The sequence below is a fragment of the Lithobates pipiens genome, unplaced genomic scaffold, assembly GCF_037356315.1.
Source record: "Lithobates pipiens isolate NorthernLeopardFrog02 unplaced genomic scaffold, aLitPip1_a1.2 Scaffold_27, whole genome shotgun sequence".
NCBI classification, from domain to species: Eukaryota; Metazoa; Chordata; class Amphibia; order Anura; family Ranidae; genus Lithobates; species Lithobates pipiens.
Window position 1 is genome coordinate 22743781 of NW_027507788.1, and position 23392 is coordinate 22767172.

At 44.1% G+C, this 23392-nt stretch overlaps 1 protein-coding gene across 2 annotated transcripts; it reads left to right on the forward strand.

Annotated features, from left to right (window-relative positions):
- The first annotated feature begins 3672 nt into the window (after window positions 1–3672).
- On the forward strand, window positions 3673–22527 carry LOC143933654 (cornifelin homolog B-like). Of its 2 annotated transcripts, XR_013263133.1 has the most exons (5): window positions 3673–3809; window positions 12856–12967; window positions 13278–13414; window positions 15783–17751; window positions 17917–22527. XR_013263133.1 is itself a non-coding variant. In XM_077456612.1 (4 exons), the coding sequence occupies exons 1-4, from the start codon at window positions 3678–3680 to the stop codon at window positions 15870–15872; spliced, it is 471 nt and encodes a 156-aa protein (XP_077312738.1). In that variant the 5' UTR covers window positions 3673–3677; the 3' UTR covers window positions 15873–22527. The 2 variants fall into 2 exon arrangements, 1 of the variants encoding a protein (XP_077312738.1); XM_077456612.1 differs by having other exon boundaries at window positions 15783–22527.
- The last annotated feature ends 865 nt before the right edge of the window (window positions 22528–23392 follow it).

Genomic DNA, 23392 nt, shown 5'->3' on the forward strand with positions numbered 1-23392 from the left:
AAAATTCCAAAAGGCCTCACTTAGGCAGACACCTTCTCCAACGATCCTCTCTTGACCAACAGAAGACCCAAAACTATGTTTTCCTCGACACTGTAACCTACTGGAGTCAGGAAAAATGTTCCATAAAATCCTTGTTAACGTGTCCTTAAAGCAGAGGTCCACCCTAAAGTGGACCTTCCGCTGATTGGAATCCTCCCCCCCTCCGGCGCCACAATTGGCACCTTTTAGGGGGGAGGGGGGTGCAGGTACCTGTACAGTACAGGTATCTGCACCCACTTCCTGGATAGAGCTCTGCGGAAAGGGGCGTAGATTACGCCCCTTTCCGAAAGTCCCCCGCTGCCTGCTGGGAAACACACAGATCCCAGAGGCAGCGGGTCCAACCTCATTGCACAGCGCGACTCGCGCATGCTCAGTAGGGAACCGGGAAATGAAGCCGAAAGGCTCCACTTCCTGATTTCCATACCCAAGATGGCGGCGGCAGCACCCGAGAGACGATCGAGAGATCGGCTTCGGGTGTCGACATCGCGGGCGCGCTGGACAGGTAAGTGTCCCTATTTTAAAAGTCAGCAGCTGCAGTATTTGTAGCTGCTGGCTTTTAAAAAAAAAAAAAACGCGGAGTCCCGGCGGACTCCCGCTTTAAGAGATTTTGTCTTCTGCACTCTCTGTGGGGACGAGATGTCTTCTGAGCCCTTCCCCCTTATAACGGTGGTCAAGGAGGGTTGCTAACCAGTAATCATCTTTTTCCTTTATGCCACGTATTCTTGGGTCCTTTCACAGGCTTTGAAGCATGAGGTTGCCCACGTGCCTCACATTTGCCGAGGCTTGAGAAGCAGACACCTCGGGGTCACTCAGGATGACAGCCTCTGGAAGGGGGCAGAATCTACCAGGCTAAAAGGCAGAAGTTGGAAAGCCAACATCTTTGACACGCTTGCATTCAGACGCTGTGCATGTGGGTGGCAGGGACTGTATTTTTTTACTTTTTCCGCATGCAGCAGATGGGGCAGAGAACTTTGCCAGCTACAGTCTACAGCTGGTGGTGTGCTGCTGGCAGATGTGCTGCTAGGACCTGGGACACCCTGTGCTATACCATCATCCTTGTCAATGGAGGCTGCTGAGAGGTAATGACTCGATATAGCAGGGGAAGACTGAAGATTTTTGCCCCTTTTGTGTGGCTTTTAGGTGCTCTTGCCAACGGGCTGAGTGGCTGAACGTTAAATGCCTTGTTAAGTATGTGGTACCCAGATGGTTGGTGTTTTTGCCACGTTTGATGTGCCTGAGACACAGTTTGCAGATAGCAACAGTGCGATCTGCTGCAGATGTGCTGAAAAAGGCCCAGACAGCTGAGCTTTGGGGAGTGGGCCAGGAGATAACAGCTGCAGAATGTGATGGAATGGGGTGGCTGCTCTCTACTCTTTCTTGATGTCGGCCTCCTTGGGGTTGTGCCGCCTCACCTTTAGTTTCCTCCTCTGCTCTATCTGGCACCCAAGTCGCATCAGTGACCTCATCATTATCACCATCTCCTCGATCTTCCTCATTACCACTGGAGACAACTTGGCAATACGCTGCGGCTTGGGGAACATGAATGGCAATTTGTCTACCAGTGTTCCTCCCTCTCTCTAGGCTCGTGTTCTTGCCATCCTCAACCTCAGAACCAACATCTGAATCCAGTAATGTCTGGGCATCATCAAGGAGCAAGTGGCTGACGCTGTGGTCAAATAACTCAGCTGACTCCTCAATGGCTGATGTTGGGGCTATGGAATAGATGTGGACAAGGAGGCAGGTGTAAAGCAAGCCTAGCAGGGACAGGAAGTGCTAAACACAATTAATTATATGATAAGCAGAAATTACAATTTCAGACAGCAGAGGGAAGCAGATCCTGACAGGTGTATTCCCTATCATTTGTCATAGGCGCACACTGTTTTGCAACGGTTCTCCCAGATCTGCTCTGAGGTTTTTCTTTTCTGTATCTTCTGCCAGACGGTTGATATATCCAGAATGTCGTGTTAAAGTTACAGAAATTCCACTGTTGGTCCAGGCTGTAAGAAATATGCTCATATTTTGAGCATGTATGAGGCCTTCAGCTGGAGTCCTTACACTCTAAGATGCTCTCTGATCATTGGGGATCTCAAATAATTTTCCCCTCACTGTATACTTCTAGATGCAAATCTAGGACATTCCTAAGCTACTGTTCAACATGTAAATCAGTAAGTTCGACTTTGTGTCTCCACTTCATGCTAGGGTTGCCACCTGTCCAGGATTCACCCGGACAGTTCGGGTTTGGAATCATGTGTCCGGGTTTCAGACTGCCTGAAACCCGGACACATGATTCAAACTGGACTATGGCTTCCTAGCAGGGTTGCTGGCTGCAGTTGTCTAAGTTGAGAGTGTCTGTTACACTCTCTTTCACACTGCCCAAAGTTAGCACTAACAACCTCCCCCCCCCCCCCCCCCAATCCCTCCAATCCCAGACGCTGTGCCTCAGAAAAGGAACGTGGAGGCTGGAAATTTGAAGTCCAGTAGCCACAGATGCATCTGGATGAGAGGTGCTGACTGCCAAGGGGTGAGTGAGCGCACCATCCATCTCTGTCTGTGATTTGAAATCTCCCCCCTTCTCTCTCCTACCTCTGAGTCTGAGTGAGTACACTAAGATAAATCAGGGTTCTCAGAGCACCCCTTACATCAGCGTTCCCCTTTACACCAGAGTCCACAGTGTTCCCCCTTACATCAGAGTCTTCTCCCTACATCAGAGTTCCCCTTTACACCGGAGGCCACAGTGTTCCCCCTTACATCAAAGTCTTCTCTGTACATCAGAGTTCTCAGTGTTCCCCCTTAAATCAGGGTTCCCAGAGCATCCTTTCTATTAGTGTCCTCAGAGTTTTCCCTTACATCAGAGTCTGCAGAGTCCCCCCTTACAGTGAAAGGGAACTCTGCAAGTCCAGATGTAAAAGGGTAACTCTGTGGATTCTGATGTAAAAGGGGAACTCTGTGGATTCTGATGTAAAAGGGGAACTCTGTGGACTCTGATGTAAAAGGGGAACTCTGTGGATTCTGATGTAAAAGGGGAACTCTGTGGACTCTGATGTAAAGGGGAACTCTTTTTATTAACTTCATATGATTAGAAATGTTATTTAATAGCAGAAAAATATATGTATAGTTTATACCAGTGATTCTCAACCAGAGTTCCTCCAAAGGTCACTAGGGGTTCCTTCAGCATTGGGCAATTTCTGCCTCTCAGATAAGTTCCCACTGACACCATTGATCTTTTTAGCTATCTTTAAGGAGGTAATTCTTCCCAATGACCACAAGTGTAAGGACCGTTCTTCCCACTGACCATCACACTAATGTATCATGCGATTTCTAATTTTTAGCAGGGGTTCCCTGAGACCGGAGAACTATTTCAAGGGTTCCTCTCTGTTGAAACGGTTGAGAAAGGCTGGTTTATACTATGAAAAAAAATTGCTGTGTGCCACTAAAGTGTTCGGGTTTCACTTGAAGAAAAGGTCACAACCCTACTTCATGCTTTCCCAACAAACAGCAGGGGTCGGGGTAGGTAGGCATGGGCAGAGAATGTGTTGGTTGGGATGGGAGCGGCACCTTGCAAGTGATGCAGAAATAAGGTAGAAAGGAATTTTTACAGGGGAGCGGCTGTCATAAAGAGAGGAGGTGGTGGAAACCTGATGTCACATTACATGCTTTATCCTCCCAGAATTGGTTCAGTGGTGCTGTATAAATACCTAACTCTAGGAAGAGCTGTCATTCAGAATCTTTGTTCCAAGACATCTTTGTTCCAAGACATCGTTGCAGAACAGGTACGTTTTAGCTATGGTGACTTTTCTCATCACTCCTTTTTTGTATGAGGCTTTCTACATTTCTGCATGAGCAGTGATCTAGAATACTGATGGAGAACAGAATAGGACAGAGAGATAGAATAGGATATAGAGATAGAATAGGATAGGAGATAGGATAGGATAGGAGATAGGATAGGATAGGAGATAGGATAGAATAGGAGATAGAGAGAGAGATAGAGAGAGAGAATATGAGATAGAGAGATAGAATATGAGATAGAGAGATAGAATAAGAGATAGAGAGAGAGATAGAGAGATATAATATGAGATAGAGAGATAGAATAAGAGATAGAGAGATAGAGAGAGAGAATATGAGATAGAGAGATAGAATATGAGATAGAGATATAGAGAGATAGAATAAGAGATAGAGAGATAGAGAGAGAGATAGAGAGATAGAATATGAGATAGAGAGATAGAATAAGAGATAGAGAGATAGAGAGATAGAGAGAGAGAATATGAGATAGAGAGATAGAATATGAGATAGAGAGATAGAGAGATAGAATAAGAGATAGAGAGAGAGATAGAGAGATAGAATATGAGATAGAGAGATAGAATAAGAGATAGAGAGATAGAGAGAGAGAATATGAGATAGAGAGATAGAATATGAGATAGAGAGATAGAATAAGAGATAGTGAGATAGAGAGAGAGAGAGAGAGAGAGAGAGAGATAGAGAGATAGAGAGATAGAGAGATAGAGACAGAGAATATGATATAGAGAGATAGAATATGAGATAGAGAGATAGAATAAGAGATAGAGAGATAGAGAGATAGAGAGAGAGAATATGAGATAGAGAGATAGAATATGAGATAGAGAGATAGAATATGAGATAGAGAGATAGAGAGAGAGATAGAGAGATAGAATATGAGATAGATAGATAGATAGATAGATAGATAGATAGATAGATAGATAGATAGATAGATAGATAGATAGATAGATAGATAGAATGTATATAAAATAAATTTTGTTTTTGTTTTTAACCCTCTTTCTGGGTTTTAAGAGCCAACTATTATAGATAGACCTCTTCTCTACCACCAACATTTTCCAATGCCGCGTACACACGACCAAACTTTCCGGCAGACTAGGTCCAACGGTCTTCCCAACGGACTTCCGAACGAACGGACTTGCCCACACACAAACGGACTAAGTCCATTCGAAAAGTCCGTTCATTTTTTGAACATGATGACGTACGACGGGACTAAAAAAGGAAGTCCAATAGCCAGTAGCCAATAGCTGTCCTTGCGTCGTATTTGGTCCGTCAGACCAGCATACAGACGAACGGTTTTCCCGATAGGAATTGATTCCGTTGGACAGATTTAAAACATGTTCTATTTCTAGATCCATCTGAATGTTAAAAAAAATAAAACGATTGTATTATCCCACACACGATTGGATTGTCCGACGGACCTAGAGGCATACGAGGTTAAAAAAAACAATTGGCTGGTTAAAAAAAAACATCTTCAGGGCTCATGCACACTGCAGTTTAAAAAAAAAAAGCTTCTTTTTACAGGTGTTTGAGCTTTTATTTCTTCCTATAAAAGCTTGAAGAAGCTTGTTCTTTTTTGTGCTCTTTCTTGCGTTTTTCTTGAGCTCGTTCAAGCTCTTTCGAGCTCTTTTGACCATAAGCGTTGTTTTTTCACAAACCCTCCTAGATAGTCATTTCTTAACGACTTTCCAAAAAAATTTTTTTAAAGAGCTGGAAAAACGTTTTTGCTCTTTTTTTTAGCTCTTTTTGAGCTCTTTTGGGCACTAGCTCCTCTCAAAAACACGAGTTTGGTGGGGGTTTTTTTTTCTTCCCGTAGAAGCATATGCCTGCAAACGCCTGAAACAGCCCAAGTGCACATTGGCTAATGTAGAGGGGAGTCTCTAATAAGGTTGCCACCTGTCCAGGATTCACCCGGACAGTTTGGGTGTTGAGTCATGTGTCCGGGTTTCAGTCCACCTGAAACCCAGACACATTATATTGACAGGAGGGTGAGGGGGCACTATGACCGCCAAATTACTATTCTCTTTGGAGTGCCCAAAGGTGTCCCAGGTTTGTTACAGTCCTATAGTGTATACCAAAACGAAATATTTACCTGTGCGCAGCTAAAGTGTTTGGGGTTTGGCTTGATGAAAAAGTGGCGACACTCGTTTCTAGGCAGAACAAATAAGAGTTCAAAAGCACTAAAAATCCTGTAGGACCTGCTTCTTTGAGCTCCTTTGAGCAGCAGTGTGCATGAGCCCTTATTGTTTTTCTGAGATCTGCTGGCCCAGGTGTGCCTGCAATGGTGCCTTCCTACTAGGGTTGCCACCTCATTCCTTTAAACCAAACACGTATTACTTACACAGGTTCTGTGGCTGATTAGCCACTTCCCGGCCAGCGCACGCCGATGTACGTCGGCAGAATGGCACGGGCTGGCATATTGGCGTACAGGTACATCCATTTTTTTATGCCGCCCTGCCATCTCGTGTGCGCCACCGGCGGCGTGCTCGCGTGCCAATCGGGACCCCCTTGAGTCCGGTCGGGGGTCCCGCCGGCTCGATCGCCGCGGGGATATCTGCGATCGTCTCACGGGGCGGCTGAACGGGGAGATGCCGTTGTAAACAGCATCTCCCTGTTCTGCCTAGCAACAAGTGACGCTGATCTCTGCTCCATGTGATTGGAGCAGAGATCAGTGTTCACTAACACAAAGCCCAGCCTCCCACAGTTAGTAACACGCCCCTAGGAACACTTAACCCCTACACTGCCACCCACTGGTTAACCCCTTCACTGCCAGTGTCATTTACACAGCAATCACTGCATTTGTATAGCACTGATTGTTGTATAAATGACAATGGTCCCAAAAATGTCTGACGTGTCCGCCATAATGTCACAGTCACAAAAAAAATTGCTGATCGCCGCCATTACTAGTAAAAAAAAAAAATATTAATAGAAATGCCATAAAACTATCCCGTATTTTGTAAAAGCTATAAGTTTTGTGCAAACCAATCAATAATCGCTTATTGCGATTTTTTTTACCAAAAATATGTAGAAGAATACGTATCGGCCTAAAATAAAGGAAAAAAATGTTTTTTTATATATTTTTGGGGGATATTTATTATAGCAAGAAGTTAAAAATTGGATTTTTTTCCAAATTGTTGCTCTTTTTTTGTTTATAGCACAAAAAAAAAAAAAAACGCAGGGGTGATCAAATACCACCAAAAGAAATCTCTATTTGTGGGAAAAAAGGATGTCAATTTTGTTTGGGAGCCACATCGCACGACCGCGCAATTGTCAGTTAAAGCGACGCAGTGCCGAATCGCAAAAAGTGGTCTGGTCTTAAGCCAGCAAAATGGTCCAGGGCTGAAAGTGGTTAAGGTGGTAATTAAACTCACTCGGTGCCTTATCTGCATTAAATTGGCCTCAGAACCTGGGTAATTCATATGTGTTCTGGTTTAAAGGGATGAGGTGGCAACCCTGCTTCCTACCCCTAGGCATCTGATCGTTTTGTGATCTGAATAAGATCAAAACATCAAGCAGCTTTCATGTCCTACCTATAACTTCTCTACTACAAAGACGCAACCTGGTGGCATCATTAAGTCACGTCAGGCTACAATATGCAGCAGGTAGGGATGAGCCGAACACCCCCCTGTTTGGTTCCCACCAGAACCTGCGAACAGACCTAAACTTCGTGTGAACTTTAGAACCCTATTAAAGTCTATGGGACTCGAACGTTCACAATCTAAAGTGCTCATTTTAAAGGGTAATATGCAAGTTACTGTCCTAAAAAGTGTTTGGGGACCTGAGTCCTGCCCCAGGGGATATGGATCAATGCAAAAAAAAGTTTTAAAAACGTCAGTTTTTTTCAGGAGCAGTGATTTTAATTTTAAATTTCGTAGCTGGGGGGTATCTATAGTATGCCTGTGAAGGGGCGCATGTTTCTGGTGCTTAGAACTGCCCCTGCACAAAGTGTCATTTGTGCAGGAAAAAAGTATTTTAAAATCACTTGCGGCTAAATTGTCGGCTCCCGTAATACAGAGAACACTCAATGAGTGTTCTCTGTATTAGCCGACAATTCATTCATTCATTGATAAAAAAAAAAAAAAAAAGCGCGGGGGTTCCCCTAAATTCAATTACCAGGCCCTTCAGATCTGACATGGATATTAAGGGGAACCCCGTGTCAAATTAAAAAACAAAATTGACGTGGGGGTCCCCCTAAAAATCCATACCAGACCCTTTATCCGAGCACGCAACCTGGCAGGCCGCAGGAAAAGAGGGGAGGACGAGAGAGCGGCCCCCCTCCCTCCTGAACCGTACCAGGCCACATACCCTCAACATTGGGAGGATGCTTTGGGGGTCTGTGATCCCTCAAAGCACCTTGTCCCCCTGTTGATGAGGACAAGGGCCTCATCCTCACAACCCTGGCCGGTGGTTGTGAGGGTCTGCGGGCGGGGGGCTTATCAGAATCTGGAAGCCCCCTTTAACAAGGGGACCCCCAGATCCCGGCCCCCCCCCTGTTTGAAATGGTAAGGGTGTACAAAAGTATCCCTACCATTTCACAAAGAAAGTGTAAAAATGGTTAAATAAGACAAACACACTTTTGAAAAATTCCTTTATTAAAAATAAAAAAAATAAAAAAAAGATTCCAGCGGTGCTAATCCACTCTTGCTATCCAGCGACGGATCTCCGGGGTCCAGCGATGGATGATCATATCCAGCGACAGGGGATCTCTCAGTCCAGCGCTGTCCATACATCCGTCTTCTGTCTCCACTGCGGAGACACTGCGGAGATCCCAGCGCTGACGTTTCTTATATTAGGAGGGCGGGGCCACCCGTCACCTGCCCCCGCCCCCTCTGACGCTGGTAAGGGAAGCCAGGGGTTCCCCAGTGACGTATGGGTGACCCCGCCCCCTCTGATGTAACGGAAACCTAGTGACCGGGGGCCCTCAGGCAGTGCCCGAGTGGCTAAATGGTCAGTCCGCCCCTGGGTGTAGATCACAGCGGAAGTGGGAGCAAATACCTGGATTATATAGGTATCTTCTCCTCCCTCCCCCCTGAAAGGCGCCAAATGTGACACCAGAGGGGGAAGAATCCAATCAGCAGAAGTTCAGTTTTTCAGTGGAACTCCGCTTTAAGCCTTGTACACACGATCGGATTTTCCGCCGGGAATTGTGATGACAGACCGTTGGCTTAAAATCCGACCATGTGTATGCTCCATTGGACAATCCAATAAAAAAAATCGGGACATGGGTCGGATTTTCGGGATTGTCCCGGAAAATTCGGGACTATTGGCAAGTATGAAAATATGCCTCTTAACGTCCTAATGTGAATGGACACATAGGATAACATTGAGCTGCTTCTACAAGCAGAACTCCTGTAGAAGCAAGGTTTTTTAAGTCAGTGTGCAATGGAGCCTTATTACGGTAATGTAGGCGTCCAAAATGGACTTAATCTAAGACAATCAATCAAAAATCAGCCCAACTCTCTATAAATAAAAGTAATTCAATTGGCTGCTATGGATATGGCTTCCCAAATAAAATCTTATCATGAATCACGAATGTAAAATCTGTTCTGGAAAGTCATCATTTTTTTCCCCTTTTATTGGTTAAACTAGATGGACTTTTATCAACCACTTTTTTCAACCAGACTAAATATATAATATATATAATATATATATATAATAATTGTCACTCTTTGCTATTTTTTAGACCTTATCCAAAGCATATCTTACTTTGCATCCATTATTCCGTGTTTTCTTATCTTTGAGATTCTGGGAGGTTCTTTCTTTGCATGAAATCTTAAAATTAGCCTCTCCCTAATGTATTGCATTGATATGTGGAACATACGACTTGCTCTTCCTTTTCCAGAGCTTTAGAAGTAAACAAGAGTGAAATGCAGAGATTGTACTCACTCTTTTCTTACGTTAAAACAATATCAAAACCAAGAGCAAACTATAATATTGCACCTTACCAATTCTTAGATGTGGTGGCTGCATTTGTTTTCTTTTTTTTTTTAGGCTTTCTTTTATTTTAACCTGGTGATCTAGCCCGTACGTCTGTTGTTTCTCAACAGAACAAGCGGTCTTGCTGATGTAGCAGTTAGAGGGTTGAGGCAAAACAAATTTGACAAGGGTGCTTACGATGGTCAGCTTTTACTGAGTCACGTAAAACCTTTATTCCAAAAGGTAAAAAAAAAACGTTACTGTAACAGCTTAACCACTTCAGCCCCGGAAGGATTTGCCCCCTTAATCGCTTCAGCCCCGGAAGATTTTACCCCCTTCTTGACCAGAGCACTTTTTTTGCGATTCGGCACTGCGTCACTTTAACTGACAATTGCGCAGTCGCGCGACGTTGCACCCAAACAAAATTGATGTCCTTTTTCCCCCACAAATAGTGAGTGCAGGGCCGGTGCTACCACTAGGCAAACTAGGCAGCCGCCGCTCCATTCGCACATAGTCAGAGGCGCAGCAGCAACAGAGGATTGTGTCTGTGTCCCGACTCCCAAATGAATGGAAGCAAGCAAACATTCATTGATGGGTGCTGGTAGGCTGCATTTGATGGGGACTGGTAGGCTGCATTTAATTGGCACTGATAGGCTGCATTTGATGGTGGGCTGCATTTGATGGGCACTAATGGGCTTCATTTGATGGGCACTGGTGGGCTGCTTGTGATGGGCGCTGGTGGGGCTGCATTTGATGGGCACTGGTAGGCGGCATTTGATGGGTGCTGTTGGCTGCATTTGATGGGCGCTGGTGGGCTGCAAATGATGGGCGCTGGTAGGCTGCATTTGTTGGGTGCCTCATTAAAAAGCTTGGGTATACATGGGCAGGGGAAAGGGGTGGAGTCAGGGGTGGGGCCAATGGGGGGGTGGCAAAATGAGATTTCGCCTAGGGTGTCAAAAATCCTTGCACTAGCCCTGTTTGAGTGTTACGACTGAAAGAGCTTTGGGAAACCTCTATAGCACGCACTGTTAACCAGTCTTGTGCTTAACTGAGGACCTCCAGGATTTCCATATGTCCTTAAAGCGGGAGTCCGCCGGGACTCCGCGTTTTTTTTTTTTTTTTTTTTTAAAGCCAGCAGCTACAAATACTGCAGCTGCTGACTTTTAAAATAGTGACACTTACCTGTCCAGCGCGCCCGCGATGTCGGCACCCGAAGCCGATCTCTAGATCGTCTCTCGGGTGCTGCCGCCGCCATCTTGGGTATGGGAATCAGGAAATGGAGCCTTTCGGCTTCATTTCCCGGTTCCCTACTGCGCATCCACGAGTCGCGCTGCGCAATAAGGACAGTCCCCGCTGCCTCTGGGATCTGTGTGTTTCCCAGCAGGCAGCGGGGCACTTGCAGGAAAGGGGCGGGCACTTGCGGAAAGGGGCGTAATCTACGCCCCTTTCCGCAGAGAGCTATCCCGGAAGTGGGTGCAGATACCTGTACTGTACAGGTATCTGCACCCCCCTCCCCCCTGAAAGGTGCCAATTGTGGCGCCGGAGGGGGGGGAGGGTTCCGATGAGCGGAAGGTCCACTTTAGGGTGGACCCCCGCTTTAATGGGGGTACACAATAGTGACAAGTGCATGCAAAGAACAATATCTTTTTCAGATGCTCTTGAACTTTCTTCTTCCTTCTCCTTTTCCTTTTGTGGTTTTTAGGATTCCGTTCTTTCCGTGTCCTCTTCGCTTTCTGACCAGTTTTGTGCACCTCTGGATGTAGAACGTGACCATTTCTGTCCGTTTCTTGATCCTCTTCTCCTACTTCTCCTTATTTCTTCTTCTGTGTGACCCAGGCAAGTACAAGTCAGAACATGCTAGAACACGTTCAAGTGCGAATGGCTGGTTGACTCACCACCATAGTGCTACGCCATGTGCATTCTGGGAATGACATTTTCGTACCTCGTATGGTGAAATTGCCAATCTACCTAAAAAATGTAATTTATAGATAGAATATGGCTGAGTCATTCTATTTTGAAGTCTCCCCCTCGCCTTAGCTCACGCCCATGTTTCACCACCTCTACTCTTCACAAAACCTCTGCAGGTTTTGTATTGATATCGCCAACAAATCTGTCCTGTATTAAGGTGTAGGAGGTCCAATACATACTTACTATATCCTAGTCTTATTGCTGATGCCTTTTTGTATTCTATTCCAGGTTAGGCTTGTGCAATTCGTTTCGTAACGAATCGAAATTCGGCCGAATTTTGCATCTTTCGGACATTCGGATGCATCCGAATGTCCGAATAAAAAAATAACAAATTACAACGAATACGAAAGAAATATAACGAATGAATTCGAATGAATTCGACATGATTCGAAATTATTTAAACCGCATTCGAAATTATTTCAACATGATTCGACATTATTTCAACTGCATTCGAAATGATTTCAACATGATTCCACATTATTTCAACCACATTCGAAAATATTTTGTGACCCGACTTTAGGGCCATGTATCTCGGGGTCACTTAGTGCTAGATTTGGATATGTTGTAGTGCTAGTACTATTGTGTTTGCATACCAAATTTAGGGTTTCTAGCTATAAGTGACCCCGAGATATGTGGCCCCAAAATCGGGTCGCAAAATGTCATTCTCTGCTCTAATAACTAATAACATTTTGCGACTCGATTTTGGGGCCACATATCTTGGGGTCATTTATAGCTAGAAACCCTAAATTTGGTATGCAAACACAATAGTACTAGCACTACAACATATACAAATTTGAAGTTTCTAGCACCAAGTGACCCCGAGATACATGGCCCTAAAGTCAGGTCACAAAATATTTTCGAATGCGGTTGAAATAATGTCGAATCATGTTGAAATCATTTCGAATGCGGTTGAAATAATGTCGAATCATGTTGAAATCATTTCGAATCCGTTAGAAATATTTTTGAATTTGGTTGAAATATTTTCGAATGTGGTCGATTTTTCGAATTCGGTAGAAAACAAAACGAAATCCGAAAACGAATTTAAGGAAGTTAACGAATATAACTAAACGAAATTAATGAATTAACGAATTAAAACGAAATGAAACTAAACAAATTTTTTCCTTTTGCACATGTCTATTCCAGGTCACAATGTCTTACCCAGTGACCACCCAGCCCCAGGCAATGCAGAGCTACTCTACCAGTAAAAGTAAATGGAACTCCGATGTTATGGACTGCTGTGAAGACATGGGCATCTGTACGTAATAGAAGTTTTACAATGTACCCAAAAAGCATGTCATGACTGTTCTTTTCTTCCCCGTAGTTTAAGAATTGAGAAAAGGGGAATGAATGGGCCTGTTCCATTGAGATTTTCCCATTTGCAGGCAATCTGTGTGCTAACTGGCTTTGATCTCTGGTTTATTGCCGGTGCTTTCACCCACAGACTCGATAACCAGTGCTCTGATAGTGCTCCTCTTCTAGGTTAAATGAGAACCAACATTCTTCAATCCACTTTCTTGAGCACTTTTTTTACGTTTTCATTAACCCAAACTTCTTCTCTCTTTCAGGCCTTTGCGGAGCATTTGTCCCTTGCTTTTTGGCGTGCAAAGTAGCCTCAGACTACGGAGAGTGCTGCTGCTTGCCGTGTTTAGGAGGTGCCATACTGGCCATGCGCACTGGCATAAGGGAGCGCCACCACATCCCAGTAAGATTTCGACTAAAGCATAATGAGCACATAGTCATTTCTTTTACTATTACAAAAAATGTGTACTCTAAAGGGGGTGTATAGTGTTTTGTCATTTTTCTTTATAGTGGTTTTGTATATATTTTTTGTATTATAGGCAGGTTAAGAATTTTTTTCTTTTAGTTTTCCTCCACACATAGCGTTTTGCTTTTTGGGCAAAAAGTTCAATTTTGGTCTGATCTGACCAGAGCACCTTCTTTCACATGTTTGCTTAATCCCCCACATGGCTTCTCACAAACTGCAAACAGGACTTTGTATTTTTTATTTTTATTTATTTATTTCAGGTACTTATATAGCGCCGTCAATTTACGCAGCGCTTTACATATACATTGTACATTCACATCAGTCCCTACCCTCAAGGAGCTTACAATCTAAGGTCCCTAACTCACATTCATACATACTAGGGACAATTTAGACAGGATCCAATTAACCTACCAGCATGTCTTTGGAATGTGGGAGGAAACCGGAGTACCCGGAGGAAACCCACGCAGGCACAGGGAGAGCATGCAAACTCCAGGCAGGTAGTGTCGTGGTTGGGATTCGAACCAGCGACTTTTCTTACTGCTAGGTGAAAGTGCTATCCACTACACCACTGTGCCGCCTGATGGCTTTCTTTCAACAATGGCTTTCTTCTTGCCACTCTTCAATAAAGTCCAAATATGTGAAGAACACGACTAAGCCCCTGAATACACGGTCGGAGATTTCGACAACCAAATCCGTCGGATTTTGTCCGTCGGATTTTGCCCTTCGGATCTTGTCCGAAACTGTTGCATACACACGGTCGGACTAAGTTGTCAAAAAATCCGATCATTGAGAACGCGATGACGTAATTTCGTTACGATGGGACTACGTTCAGGCTAGTAGCCAATAGCTTTGATGTAGGAATTTGATCTGAGCATGCGTGGCACTTGGTCCGATCAAAATTCTCTACACATGATCGGAGTATGTCCGATGGAACCAGTTGGTCAGAAAATATTTCCAACAAGTTGGAAAATTGGGTCCGACGGATATTCCGATGGAATCAGTCCGATGCATACCACACACAGTCGGATTATCCGACAACACGGTCCGATAAGACACATTCCGACGGATTCTCCGACCGTGTGTACAAGGGCTAATAGATGTCCTGTGGACAGATTCTCCCATATGAGCTGTGGATCTCTGCAGCTTCTCCAGAGTTACCATGGGCCTCTTGGCCGCTTCTCTGATTAATGCTCTCCTTGCCCGGCTGGTCAGTTTAGGTAGACGGCCATGTCTTGGTAGGTTTGCGGTTGTGCCATTCTCTTTCCATTTTTGGATGATGGATTGAACAGTACTTTGTGTTCAAAGCTTGGGATATTTTCTATAACCTAACCCTGCTTTAAACTTCTCCAAAACATTATCCCTGACCTGCCTGGTGTGTTCCTTGACCTTCATGACACTGTTTGTTCACTAAGGTTCTCTAATGCCGCGTACACACGATCAAATTGTCCGGTGTACTTAGTCCGCCGAAACGTATTTCACCGGACAATTCGATCGTGTGTGGGCTTCAGCGGACTTTCTCAGCGTAAAGTCCGGTGGACTTAGAAAGTATTTTTGCAGTCCAATCTTTCCGCCGGACTTGGGTTTCAGCGGACAATACGTTCGTCAGTATGCTAGTCCGGCGGACTAAGAATGACGCATGCTCAGAAGCAACTACGAAAAGGAAGCTATTGGCCACTGGCTATTGAACTTCCTTTTTCTAGTCCCGTTGTACGTGCTGTACGTCATCACGCTAGCAAACGCCGGACTTTCTGTGTGTCCGTGTGTGGCCAAGTCCGTTCGGTAGAAAGTCAGCCGGACTACCTGCTGGATTGTTTGCCGGACTAAGTACGCCGGACAATTTGATCATGTGTACGCAGCATAACAAACCTCTGAGGGTTTCACAAAATAGCTGTATTAATACTGAGATTAAATGACACACAGGTGGACTCTATTTACTAATTAGGTGACTTCCGAAGGCAATTGGTTCCACTAGATTTTAGTTAGGGGTATCAGAGTAAAGGGTTAATACAAATCCACGCCAAACTTTTCACATATTTATTTGTCAAAATATTTGAAAACCATTTATAATTTTCCTTCCACTTCACAATTATTTGCCACTTTGTGTTGTTCTATCAAAAAATACCAATAAAATACATTTACGTTTTTGGTTGTAACATGACAAAAACGTGAAAAATGTCAAGGGGTGTGAATACTTTTTCAAACCAATGAATGAAAATGACTGTGCTCAGAGTTCAGTTTTAATGACTCTACGTCTATATTTGTCAAAAACAGTTTGTGATGTGTTTTCTCTGTCTTTGTCCCATAGGGAAGTATCTGCAATGACTGTGTGTGCCTCAGTTTCTGCGGACCGTGTACCCTCTGTCAGATGGCGCGGGAGCTAAAGGCGAGGAAGTGATGAATCATTAGCATGCCGGTGTCATGGCGGTCATCCACGGACTGTTTTAAGGGAACTTGTAAAAAAACACTGAAATCTTATTGAAGGAGGAGAGGTTACCATGTCTGTCACTGATGACCCCCTTCCCAACCAACATCTCTCAGCACTACAAGAAGAACTGTGATTCTGCACTGACATTATATTACTCCATAAAAATTGTGAAAGCACTTAGAGTTTGTAGTTAAAAACTGGATTTACATTTTTTCTTTATTTCCCCATATAAATGCCAGTTCCAATATATGCATGGGTGCTCAACCTGTTGCGGAACTACAAGTCCCATTGTGATAAGATCACAGAGGTAGATAACACAAAACCAGGCTGGTGGGCGTCTATTAGGAATTTCGGGGTACAGGAAGGGTGTAGGGTTGCCACCTGTCTGGGATTCACCCGGACAGTCTGAGTTTTGAATCATGTGTCTGGGTTTCAGTCCACCTGAAACCTGGACACATTATTTAGACTGGGCTGTGGCTCCCCAAGTAACCAAGATAGTCATACACAAATCTATTGCTATCCGGGAGCTGCGGGTGGCTGTCTGGGAGCAGGTTCGGCATCACTGGGGGGCAGGGTGATAATGTCAGCAAAAGCAATTTGGCCACACCCGCATTTTTCTGCAGCACACTATGTGCACTGCATTACTAGGTGTTTGGGTTTGGCTTAAAGAAAAGGTGGCAACCCTAGAAGGGTTGCAGTAAGAGGAATAGTCCACGGGGCAAACAGAAGGCACCGCAACGGAGGGCGACCCTCAGAGCAGTAATAGGGGATAGCAAAGAGAGGGGAAGAGTCCACAGGGGAAACAGAAGGCACAGTGGAGTTAAGACCTTGGAACACAGGGCAGAGCAGAGGTGGCACAGCAGGAGTTAAAGAGGAAGTAAACCCTGATGAGTTTACTTTCTCTTTCATTCCCTGCAAAGGTAAAGCATAATGGACTACTATGCATCGCATAGTAGCCCATTATGTGTCACTTACCTGACACAGGAGCCAGCGAAGTCACCACTGTCCCCTGTAGTCCGGAGCATCCATCTTCTCGGTGGGTCTCGCTGCCCCGCCGCTGTCATTCGGCGAAGCCACGATCACGTCACTCCCGCGCATGCGCACGGAAGCCGCCACTCGCGGCATATCACCGTTGACCGCAGCGCACCACTATCTACGGTGCATGTGCCGTACACAGCGGTGCCTGTCTTTCGGCAAATATCTCCTAAACCGTGTAGGTTTAGGAGATATTTCTTGGACCTACAAGTAAGCCTTAATCTAGGCTTGCCTGTAGGTCAAAGTTGGTTGTAAGGGTTTACAACCACTTTAAAGTCCTTGGCACATGGACAGAGCAGTTTTTGGTACAGCAGGGCTTAACCCAAGGATAACCTGCCACAAGTTTGTGCCAGTGTTGAATTGTAAGTCTGTTAGCTCACTGCACATTTTTACTGGCAAGGTTTACACTTGCAGAGCTCTTGAAGCACAAGTTCTTGTTAAAACTTTTCCAATTTGTATCAAAGTTGCAGTGGCGAGTCTACAGCAAGAGCTCTGCAAGTCTACAGCATAAAAATTCAGCCACAGTGCCCCCTGTGGTGGGATGACTATTGCACAACATAACTGAACCTGAACTTGCAGCAGACTTGCAGAATGGTTGCAAAGAAAGTTGATCTGGAGTCATGCAATGTGGACTTCCTACAATTGTCTGGCAGGTCTATCAACATCTTAGCAAGTCATTTTCAAACTTGCGGCACAATTGTTTGCTATCTGGGAAAGTCCTTAGCACACTGGGCAGGGATTCTGGCAACAGGGTATGGCACATCGAGGGTACAGGCCAGCACATAGGGCAGCAATCGGGTACAGCAGGAACATAGTCTAGAGCAGGGGTCTCAAACTGGCGGCCCTCCAGCTGTTGCAAAACTACAAGTCCCATCATGCCTCTGAATGTGGGAGTCATGCTTAAAACTGTCAGCCTTGCAAAGCCTCATGAGACTTGTAGTTTCGCAACAGCTGGAGGGCCACCAGTTTGAGACCCCAGGTCTAGAGTCACAGGATAATGATCCAGGCACAATGAGTAGCAGGCCACAAGCTGGTATAGCAGAGTTCAGGGCCACAATCCAGGCACAATGACGGACGGGCAGCAATAAGCACAGAAAGGGTTCCAGGACATACCAGTCAACAGGCCCAGCAGTGCAGAAAGCAAAGTCTGTCTCAGCAGTTCCATGCAATTTTCTAGTCTCCTAAAGAGACTTGTAGCCATGAGCTCCTCTGTCCATCACTGAAGTAATCTCTGAACAGTCTGGCACACTTCATTATTTTCTATGGTAATTTGAATTCAGCCACATACCTCCCGGGGGCCGAGACGTCTGGCTCTATCCTCAAGTGGGATACAATCATTTATGTGCTTCTTGCTGAAGGTAATCTCATGTAATACCCCCTGTAGGGACCCAGGAACTCACAAACCAAATTATGCAGATAATAGACATGTGAGGTCTTGTTCGTTCCGAATTAATATTCAGACACATTATTTTGTTATTCGGAGACACGGATATATCCGAATACCTGAATTACAATGTAAACCAATTTTCTTGAATGCTCCAAATAACGTAACAAATCGAATTTTACTTTGAACTCCAGTCAAATTCTAACTACACATAATTTGGTGTATCTGGATTTTGTAAAAGCATTTGACACAGTTCCCCATAAACATTTACTGTACAAAATAAGGTCCGTTGGCCTGGACCCTAGGGTGAGTACATGGATTGAAAATTGGCTACAAGCATGGGCGTCCGCAGAACTTTTTTCAGGGGGGGGCATCATTTTAGGGTCACCCATGCACCGCTCCTTTTCAACAATGTCTTGATCACATTATCATGGTCAGAGACTGCAGACATAGTACAGTCCCTAGGATAAGTAATGGATAATGGCTCACAGGCCCTCTTACCAGTCCCAGCAAAACTACAGCAGTGATCCCTCCGGCTGGACAATCGCTCACTCTGGGTTCCCCTGGGGCAACTCTGGTCAGTAGTGCAGCATGTCTATACCCTGGTATAGGCTCAGTTTTTCTCTCTCTGGTGGTGCTGGGTAGCATTTCTCTCTCTCTCTGGTGGCGATGGGCAGCGAGGCTCTCTCTCTGGTGGTGCTGGGCAGCGTGTCTCTCTCTCTCTGGCTTCCGCCCAACACACTCCTCATTCTTTGTCCTGTAGCACTTTCTCCGTAAGCTTTTTTCCAGGCTGCAGTCTCTCAATCTCTCTCTTGATGGATCTGTTGCCTCTTCTCTATGAAAAATGGGCCTGCTAATCTTTGGGACTACATGTTCCATGATGCTTTCTTCTCCTAGTCTCCTTTGACTGGCCCTCAGTTATGGCCAATAGGGAAGGAATGGAGCTGGCAGGAAGCTGGGTGGGGAACCTGGTGAGAGCCACAGTATCTTGTCCCTGACAGGAGAAAGGGGGGGACAAGCAGGGAAAACCTCTGACAGCCCGCGGCTAGCCTTTCTCCTGTCACAGCGACACGGAGTTCTCTGCTGGACTGAGCAGGTAAAAGAGCCTGAAGTCACATTACACTGATGGGGGGGCTTGACAGCACCTTGATGGTGTTACCCCACTGGCGGATGGCACCCAATAGCAATGCAACTGTGCTAAATTAATTAATATCTGATCCCTGATTCTAGGGGGGGCACTTGACCCCCCTTGCCACTACCTGCGGACGCCCATGGCTACAAGGGCGAGTTCAGAGGGTGGTGATAAATGGGGAGTACTCGGAATGGTCAGGGGTGGGTAGTGGTGTCCCCCAGGGTTCTGTGCTGGGACCAATCCTATTTAATTTGTTCATAAATGACCTGGCGGAGGCCTGGAGGATGGGGTAAACAGCTCAATCTCTGTATTTGCGGATGATACTAAGCTAAGCAGGGCAAAAACTTCTCCACAGGATGTGGAAACCTTGCAAGAATATCTGAACAAATTAATGGGGTGGGGAACTACATGGCAAATGAGGTTTAATGTGGAAAAATGTAAAAGAATGCATTTGGGTGGCAAAAATATGAGTGCAATCTATACACTGGGGGGAGAACCTCTGGGGGAATACAGGATGGAAAAGGACCTGGGGGCCCTAGTAGATGATAGGCTCAGCAATGGCATGCAATGCCAAGCTGCTGCTAACAAACACAACAGAATATTGGCATTAAAAAAGGATTCACTCCAGAGATAAAACAATAATTCTCCCGCTCTACAAGACTCTGGTCCAGCTGCACCTGGAGTATGCTGTCCAGTTCTGGGTACCAGTCCTCAGGAAGGACGTACTGGAAATGGAGCGAGTACAGAGAAGGGCAACAAAACTAATAAAGGCTCTGGAGGATATTAGTTATGAGGAAAGGTTGTGAGCTCTGAACTTATTCTCTCTGGAGAAGAGACACTTGAGAGGGGATATGATTTCAATATACAAATACCGTACTGGTGACCTCACAATAGGGATAAAACTTTTCCGCAAAGGGAGTTTAACAAGACTCGTGGCCACTCATTAAAATTGGAAGAAAAGAGGTTTAACCTCAAAACTACGTAGACGGTTCTTTACTGTAAGAGCAGCAAGGATGTGGAATTCCCTTCCACAGGCGGTGGTTTCAGCGGGGGGGCATTGATAGTTTCAAAAAACTATTAGATATAATTTTTAGATAAACTATTAGATAAGCACCTGAACGACTGCAACATGCAGGGATATACAATGTAATACTGGCATATAATTCAACCTTACCTACTGTGTAACTATAATGTTGAAAGACTGTGTGTGTTATTAGAGTACCGTTTAGAAATGATGCTGTTTTTGTTAAGCCAAAAGGTGATCTAAAGAGTCATTGTAATCATCTGATGAAGATTTTTCTTTCGTTTGTTCACTTTGCTGCATTCAAATTGAAAAGAATATAAAATTTTCGTTTTGAATTAAACATTTTGAATCGAAAGAAATAAGTAAAATCAGTAAATTTGAAGAAAATTCTGAATACAAATTCAGATTACGAATTGAACGAACCAATCAGATTGAACTAAACCGAATAACTAGATTAACGAATCAAAACTAAATGAAACTAATTTTTTCGTCATGCACATGTCTAGCAGATAAATTGATTTTTTGTTACACTTTGCATCTGGATTAGAGATTGTCAGTTTTATAAAACAAAAAATCCAATATTGTTACACATGCCTTAGTGTTTGGGAGTCATGCTTGTAACTGTCAGCCTTGCAATGCCTCCAAAGACATGCAGGTAGATTAATTGGCTTCTGTCCAAAATTGGCCCTAGTATAAGAATGGGGACCTTGGGTTGTGGGCTCCTTGAGGGTAGGGACCGATGTGAGTGTCCAATGTACAGGGATAGGGACAATTGTAGACACTCACTCAGGTTGAACTGGATGGACTGGTGTCTTTATTCAACCTTTCTAACTATGTAACTATGTAACATGTAGTTCTACGACAGCTGGAGGGCCACAGGTTGAGCACCCATGCTGTAATGTGTACCTCTATGTTATAGTATGCCCTGGCTTCCTATGTCAGTATGAAAATACCACGCTAACATTATATCTGCGATTTTTATTCTGACTGCGACATTATGGCAGACACTTTTGACACTATTTCGGGACCATTGTCATTTATACAGCGAGCAGTGCTATAAAAATGCACTGATTACTGTGTAAATGACACTGGCAGGGAAGGGGTTAACCACTAGGGGGAGATAAAGGGGTTAAGTGTGTCCCAGGGAGTGATTATAACTGTAGGGAGGGGTGGGCTTCAAGTCACATGACAGCGATCACTGCTCCCGATGACGGGGAGCAGTGATCTCTGTCATGTCACAAGGCAGAACGGGGAAATGCCTCATTTACATAGGCACATTGCCGTTCTGTGGCTCCGTGACACGATCGCTGGGAGACCAGCGGACATCGAGTCCACCGGTCCCACAGGCACGGTCACGCTGTATGTAATAAGCACACACCTGCTATCCCCGCCAATGAAAGGGGACGTACAGGTACGCCCATTTGCTCACCGCTGCCACTGCGCCGACGTATATCGGCGTGCAGCGGTCGGCAAGTGGTTGAAGCAATAAATCAATTTCCTAAGAAAAATACATTGTGTAATACCTTATGGCTTTGAAACAATATTTTGGAAAAATTGGAAAATCTGGTTGGGATATTTTTTCAGTAGAAATATAATACATGGGTATGTGGTTCAAGCTGTTAGTATTCACAGTATACTTGAATATTATTTGGGAATGGAGTTGATCTTCAAAAGAGTAATAAGTAAAAAAGCAATAGCCAACAGCGACCACAGATTTCACTGCTTTGTCTACATTAAATAAAAAAAAAAAAAATAGTTCCTAAGGTGACTGCTCAAAAAGTATGCCCAATGGTGTAGTGCCCGTTATGTAAAAAAAATTCTAATTTTATCAGTTTTTTTCTGGATATTATCACATTCTTCCTTTCAGACACTTTAATGTATGTGGCCTATAGTTAGTAATGAGTATTCTACACTGGAAGTAATCATTCAGTAACAAATAAAATGAGATGCACTTTTATACAATTTACTGTACTGCCTTTTCATAAAAATTTTTTTAAATATAACTCAATGTAAATATATATTAAAATAAATAAAAAAATAAAAATTAAAATTGATTAGCCTCCCTTTTTTTTATAGTTTTTTTTTCCACTGGTCTGGTGATTTAGAGAATCTTTTTTTTTTTGTAGATTGTAGAATTGTTCACATCCATTTGGGTTTTCATGTTTGTAGTCATTTTATTTACACACTTTACCATAGGTTCTTCAATTGGAAGGGTTCCCCAATGGAGTTTTGAATTGCAGCAAAAGAATTGGCAAAAAATTCAAAAAATATATACATTTTATTTAGAAAAAATTATTACATAAAAAAGATATTTGTTTATATCAAAACATGAGCTCTGTAGGTAAGTCAAATACATGTACATAATAATAATACAGCCGTTATATGCACAAAAGAAAAACATAGCATGATATAAGCATGAAGGGACACTGGAGATACTGAAAGACGCATTTCGACCTTAGAGGTAGAGGTCTTCTTCTGGGGGAAAGAGCAAAAAACGTACAATAAAACAATAAAATCATTTAAAAACCAAACATGTCAACAGGCAATATATATTGGTATTGACACATATATTATGAGTGTTCAAGTATAATGACCTATAACCAGGGCTGTCTTTAAGGCAGGGCAAAAGGGGCAGCTGCCCTGGGCCCTGTCATTGTTGTGGGGCCCAAAGCAGCTGCCTCATACTTTCCAACTATCCCAGTGTAAATTCCCTTGTCCTTTGAAGTTTTAGTCCTGTACTGTGTCCTGATATCTCAGTGTGAAGTGATGGTACTAATGCTGCCCAGCTCTGCCTTATTGTTGTCTACAGATGACTCACCTGCAGACCCTGTATTTACATGTAAATAACCGGCATTCATATGTAAATATTGGCAGCATTACTAAGTAAATAAATGCGTCTGGCAGCATTGATATGT